The sequence below is a fragment of the Fusarium coffeatum genome (genome assembly GCF_003316985.1).
Source record: "Fusarium coffeatum strain FIESC_28 chromosome Unknown BRIP53273_contig_26, whole genome shotgun sequence".
NCBI lineage: Eukaryota > Fungi > Ascomycota > Sordariomycetes > Hypocreales > Nectriaceae > Fusarium > Fusarium coffeatum.
This window is the reverse complement of record NW_022157823.1, coordinates 166,063-172,062: the sequence shown is the minus strand read 5'-3', so window position 1 is coordinate 172,062 and position 6,000 is coordinate 166,063. Positions and strand designations below refer to the sequence as shown.

General features: G+C 48.0%; 3 protein-coding genes across 3 annotated transcripts; 2 read left to right on the top strand and 1 right to left on the bottom strand.

Annotated features, from left to right (window-relative positions):
• Window positions 1-186: 186 nt before the first annotated feature.
• Window positions 187-1,191, top strand: FIESC28_00927 (uncharacterized protein; the record flags this gene model as incomplete). The annotated part of the gene is made up of 1 exon (XM_031155078.1): window positions 187-1,191. The coding sequence occupies one exon, from the start codon at window positions 187-189 to the stop codon at window positions 1,189-1,191; it is 1,005 nt and encodes a 334-aa protein (XP_031020873.1).
• A 703-nt stretch (window positions 1,192-1,894) lies between these two features.
• FIESC28_00926 (uncharacterized protein) lies at window positions 1,895-3,442 on the top strand (the record flags this gene model as incomplete). Its single annotated transcript, XM_031155077.1, has 4 exons — window positions 1,895-1,937; window positions 1,994-2,757; window positions 2,818-3,081; window positions 3,134-3,442. 4 exons carry the CDS (start codon window positions 1,895-1,897, stop codon window positions 3,440-3,442), a joined length of 1,380 nt encoding a protein of 459 aa, XP_031020872.1.
• A 1,316-nt stretch (window positions 3,443-4,758) lies between these two features.
• FIESC28_00925 (uncharacterized protein) lies at window positions 4,759-5,709 on the bottom strand (the record flags this gene model as incomplete). The annotated part of the gene is made up of 1 exon (XM_031155076.1): window positions 4,759-5,709. One exon carries the CDS (start codon window positions 5,707-5,709, stop codon window positions 4,759-4,761), a length of 951 nt encoding a protein of 316 aa, XP_031020871.1.
• Between the last annotated feature and the right edge of the window lie 291 nt (window positions 5,710-6,000).

Genomic DNA, 6,000 nt, shown 5'->3' with positions numbered 1-6,000 from the left:
CTAGGCCTAGCCTACGATCAAAAATTCTCTGCTTTCACTCTTTGACAGTCATCATCAACGAGGGATCATGAAAGGTGTAGAACCGGATCTTCAGCGCCTTAAACGATTGAGACGCGTCAACAGCTCTGTATCTTGACCAACGACCAGAAACCGACAAGCTTTTACCATAACAAACACACCCAAGCCATGTCTTATCAGACAACAACTACCGAAATCCAAGCCGGAACAATCCCTCTGCGACATCCTGATACCATGACCGATCAACCACCACCTCCTCCGGTACCTTCGACAGACCCCCGATTGATCGCCGACGATAACCCCTCCGCATCGAAACCCGTTGCCGATCATGGCCTCTTCGAGATGGCACCCTCCGAAGCTCTCGCTCTGTTGAGCGCTGGCGTTGAACTTCTTGTTAGAATAACAGGCGATGTTCCTCCGACACCACCTCCAAAGTCTCCTACTGTACCGCATATGAGTGGTATGCAGGCCGAGAAAGAGAATATTGTACGATCATACTCGGATAGGAGTTTGGCAAGATTGAGGAAGCAGGCTGAACTTGAAGCCAAGAAATTGGCTGCCAAAGAGTCGAAGCCTGAACCTCAAGAGCCGGAAGATATTGATGGTGTACGATTGAAGTCTCATCCAGGATTGATGTCGCCACCTCCTCAATCAGAGCCATATGTTGTTGTTGGAGCCGATTCTCAGCCGGTAAACCTTCAACACAGCGCCATTACACGCAAATTCTACAGCAAAAACGAACCCCCGATTACTATCAACCAATACCTCCAACGCTTACACCAATTCTGCCCAATGAGCACTGCAGTATACCTCGCGACATCACTGTATATACACCGATTGGCCGTTGAGGAGCGTGCTATTCCCGTCACCCGACGCAACGCCCATCGTTTAGTCCTGGCAGGTCTCCGAGTAGCGATGAAAGCTCTTGAAGATTTATCTTATCCTCATGCCAAGATGGCTAAAGTTGGTGGCGTCAGTGAAGCGGAACTAGCTAGACTCGAGATAAGCTTCTGCTTCCTCGTTGGTTTTGAACTAGTGGTTGGTGAAAGCCGATTACAGAAACACTATGAACGACTCAAAGACAAGACAGCCCGTTATGGCTTTGATAACACGGATGTTCCTATATTAACGCTCAAGCCGCGGCCACGCGGTCAAGTTCAGCCAGCAGCATAAGACAAGCTGGCACACTACATAACATATTTATATGGATTGGAGCATTTACATTGGGGGTGCATGTCGTTTTTCTCTTCTTTTCTTCTGGGACATGCATATAGGTTCAAGCACTGTACTTGGTCATATAGTAGGCGTGGGATGATGGGCATATCGTGGAGTTGATGATGAATTTATACCCGAATTTGATGAAAGATATATCCGGTGCCTTTTGAGATTTCAAATCGGAATTTTTGTCGGGTGGACAACGTCGATCCGCCAAGCCAACTTGACTCGTAAAATAAGGGTCCTTGAGGTTTTACGAAGATGTAGTGGTTGCTACATGTGATCCATCAAGACCCGCTTAGACCCATCGTCGCTTTCTGGAATGAGGAGCCATCTTCTAGCATGGCCCATAGTATCCGTATTCTGTCGTATAGACGGTATGTGACTCTCACGATCTTGAGTCGTGTTTGTCTGTGGAGTTTTGCATACCTCCAGCAAACCAGACACAAGCTGCATAGCTTCAGCAAATAAACCTCCACTCTGTGAATCCTTTGGGATTGTCTCATTAGTGCTTATGTAGCTATCCACGCGCAGCATTACCTTGTTTGTTTCTGCCGCACTTAACCGCTTACCCCGACTCATACCATCTTCAATCGTCACATCATCTCACTCATCCTCACCAAACATTCCCCAAGTCAAGTAAAGCAGCGTTCATGTCGAAATGGGCGCCAAGACATCCGAAGACGAATACAACGGAGGAAATGGTACATATCTCATCTCATCTCTTAGTCTCACGTGAATTGACACTTACATACTACAGGCCATGGACCACTCTCATCCAAGCCATCCTCCGCAGGCGGAGAACCTCGCGGTGCACACTTCGCCCGTGACGGAGACGGTAGTCTCGGCGGTGAAGGAGGCGACGACGACGACGACGACGATGATGACGTTGCCGCCGGACCGTTAACAGCTGATGGTGAAAAGAAGAAGAAAAAGAGAAAGCCAAAGAAGAAGAAGAAAACTGTTACGCAGCAATCTTCCCCGCCTAGGGTTCCCCTGAGCGACCTCTTTGCAAAGAAAGATTATCCCGTCGGTGAAATCCAAGCTTATGCAGATGACTTCAACACCGCCCGTACAACAGGTGAAGAAATCCGCGCCAAGAGCCGTCGTCAACTTGAAGATCCCACGTTCTTGAACGATTATCGCAAAGCGGCTGAAGTCCACCGTCAAGTCCGACAATGGACGCAGGAAAACGTCAAGCCGGGCCACACACTCCTCGAGATCGCTAATGGCATCGAAGACGGTGTTCGTGCACTTTTGGGAAATCAGGGTATCGAACCTGGTGAGAACATCAAGTCTGGCATGGGTTTTCCCACAGGTCTTTGTCTAAACCATGAAACTGCGCATTATACGCCTAATCCGGGTCAAAAGGATGTTGTTCTCAAGTATGAGGATGTCATGAAGGTTGATTTTGGCGTGCAGATTAATGGATGGATTGTCGATAGTGCGTTCACTATGTCTTTTGATCCTGTTTATGATAATCTTTTGGCGGCGGTTAAGGATGCTACGAACAGTGGTATCAAGGTGTGTACCCCCTCAAGCTCATAATTCAGTATTCCAAAGGGAGGTAACTGACGCATGCAGGCCTCCGGTATTGATGTTCGTATCTGTGACGTCAGCGCCGCCATCCAAGAAGCCATGGAAAGCTACGAAGTCGAAATCAACGGGAAAACATACCCCGTCAAACCCGTCCGCAACATTTCAGCGCATAACATCCATCACTACCAAATCCACGGTGGAAAGTCGATTCCGTTTATCAAGAATCGGGATCAGACTAAGATGGAGGAGGGTGAGGTTTTTGCGATTGAGACGTTTGGAACGACTGGTACTGGAAAGCTACATGATGATGTAAGTGCACCCTTACTAACATGTCATTTGGATGTGATGTTAATGAGTGCAGGTTGGCATCTACGGCTACGGTCTTCAACACGATGCTCCAAAGCAAGTCAAACTCCCTTTTGCGACAGCGAATAAACTCCACAAGGTTATCCGCGAGCAATTCGGTACCATTGTGTTTTGCCGTCGTTATCTTGACCGTCTTGGTCTCGATCGATATCTGGCTGGTCTAAACTCTCTGGTTTCGCATGGAATTCTCGAAGCGTATGAACCGCTCGCTGATATCAAGGGTTCTTACTCTGCGCAGTTTGAGCATACGATTCTGCTTCGGGAGGGGAGTAAGGAGGTTATTAGTCGTGGAAGTGACTACTAAACTCGACTGACTGTTAAACTGAAAATGTTTTATTGTCTTCGGGATGTTTAGGGGGGGATATGGTTCAACAACTTGGGATGGCTTCAACACCATTCAATGCTGGAGTAGTCGCAACACTGCTTCACTACTAGGCCTGGATTCAACATGCCCGCCTTTTTTACTTTCGTGTGATAGTTTAGTCTGTCATTATCTATACAAACACTTTTATTCACACAAATACTTGTCTCGTAATTCTGATTGAACTACCGAACCTGCATCGTCGGCCATTTCCCGAATTGGAGTCAATCGAACATCCCCTCACTAACGCAGTGACTCACTCAATGCAAGCCATAATCACCAAGTCAAAGAACTATCAAGTACAGTACCTGATCAAAGACCCCGCACGTCAAAATCAGCATTCCTAAATAAACTAAACTACCCTTTCCCACGGGTGCCTTGTCCATCGGGTGTCACAAGGCCGACGGGTATTCTCGATCGGCATAACGGGCGGACCAGGATCAACGTAGGACCAAACTTTTAGGCAGAAAGGCGAAATTCGCGACCCTGCTTTTCATCCCACGGTTCGTGAATGCGGATTGTCGCATGGGAATGCACAATTAGGAACTGGTTCTTCTGTTTTGAGAGCGACATGTACTCTGCATTCGGATGAACTGTCAATGTGCCTCAAACCTACATCGCCCGTTATCTTCAATGCTCTGATCAACGGCCTCAAAATGAAGTTCTACCAAAGTCCCAATCCGACCCCATGTTTCGAACCGTGGTGTTTAACCCCCCACCAAAAAAGAACTTTGGATTAATCCCTGTTTTTTGATGCAGGTAGCAGATCATTCTTTTTACACTTTGTTTTTTATTGCCGACGCTCCGGGTTCGGAGTGTAGGACTTAGATGTGATGTCTCAGTGTGCAGCCTTTTTCACTTACACATTGATCATGAGACATGGTGAGATTTTTCTTTTTGTGATTGTGATGGGCTTTGTACCTGCTTTAGTCTAAGCCATTGAAACCAATGTGGTGAGTTTATCTGTAAGTCATGAAGGCGCATTCACATTCATTTTCACTGTCACAGAGATGAGATGAGATGAGAACAAAAGTTTGATAACCAAATCCATTCCGGATTCCTCTTTTTTTCTTGTTTTGTGTCTTGTATCTAGCTAGTGTCCTGTAATCCCTAACTGACTGGTACTGGTATCCCAAATAATAACGTATACAGAAATGTCTGTCCCAAATCCCATTAAATCAAATCGCTAAACCGCTTAAGTAAAAACCCTGATACAAGACCAAAAGACAACAAAAATAGTACAATGCTAAGCTTCAAAATCACTCGTAGCGGTAGTCGAAAACATCTGGCCTTCTGCCTCCAGAAACTGTCAGTCGCCGCGTGGGTTGCTTAGACTGAAGACGCTCACGGAGACGCTCGCGCATCTCCTCTTCCTCCTTCTTCTCCTCGCGACGAGCTAGGCGACGGGCCTTATCGTCACGGCGCTCTTCTTCAAAGCTCAAGCGACGCATTGAATCAACGGGGATCTCAACGGAGGGACGCTTGTATGTAGCTGAACGCTTGGGAGGAGCTGGGGCAAGGGCAACAGGACGGCTGGCGATCTTGGCATTGGCTTCAGCAATGCGAAGACGGATCTGCTCCTCCTTGTCTTGTGCGCGTCGCTCTTCTCGGCGAAGGCGCTTGAGCTCGTCGTCTTCGTTGGAGTGGCGGCTGTCCTTGGAGCTGCTGGAGTGGTGACGGTGGTGCTTGGACTTGTGGTGTCGGCTGTCGTCGACGACTTCGATCTTGACTCGGCGCTCAGGTTGACGAGTTCGCTCGTCAACGATGACAGGGCCGCGTGATGAGTCGACCATGTAGGTGTTGGCATTGGGAGAAGCAGGAGCGGACCATTGTTGGGGAGGAGTGCGAGGGCTGTCAACCATGACAATGCGCTCCTGGTGTCGAGAGTTGCGACGCTTGCGGTTCAACTCAAGGACCTTTTGGCCATTGACGTAGACTCCCGATGGTCTATCCTTCTTGCTTGAAGAGCTGGTGTAGGAACGGTCTGATTCATCTCCCGAGCGGGGTGTTGAAGGAGCAGGGCTGTACTGGGGAGTAGGAGGATAGTAGGATGAAGAATCGTAAGAACCAACGAATGAGGCAGGATGGTCGAAGCGGTAGTTGTCGGCACAGACTTGACCATGGCGAGAGTTGGCGCAGAGAGTTGGTTGAGAGTATTGCTCACGACGACCATCAGGGTAGTCGTAAGTGTAGATGTTGGTAACACACATAGTGTCGGTGTTTTGAGGTTGAGAGCGCGGATTGCGCGGAGGGGGATCCTCTTGGATGATAACAGGAGGTAGCCGATAAGTTCTTTGAGATGTTCTCAAGGTTTGGTCTGGTGAAGTTGTAGTAGAGTTGCGACGACGATTGTTGTAGATGGTGTTGTCTATAACAAGTGGTGAAGACAGCTTGGTAGTGTTGAAGCTTTATAGTATAAGAGTCTTGAGTTGAGATGAATTGAGTTGTTTGTTTGGTTGTTGGGAAAAAGTGCAGGTGGTGGTGGTTATATAGAAGTAGTG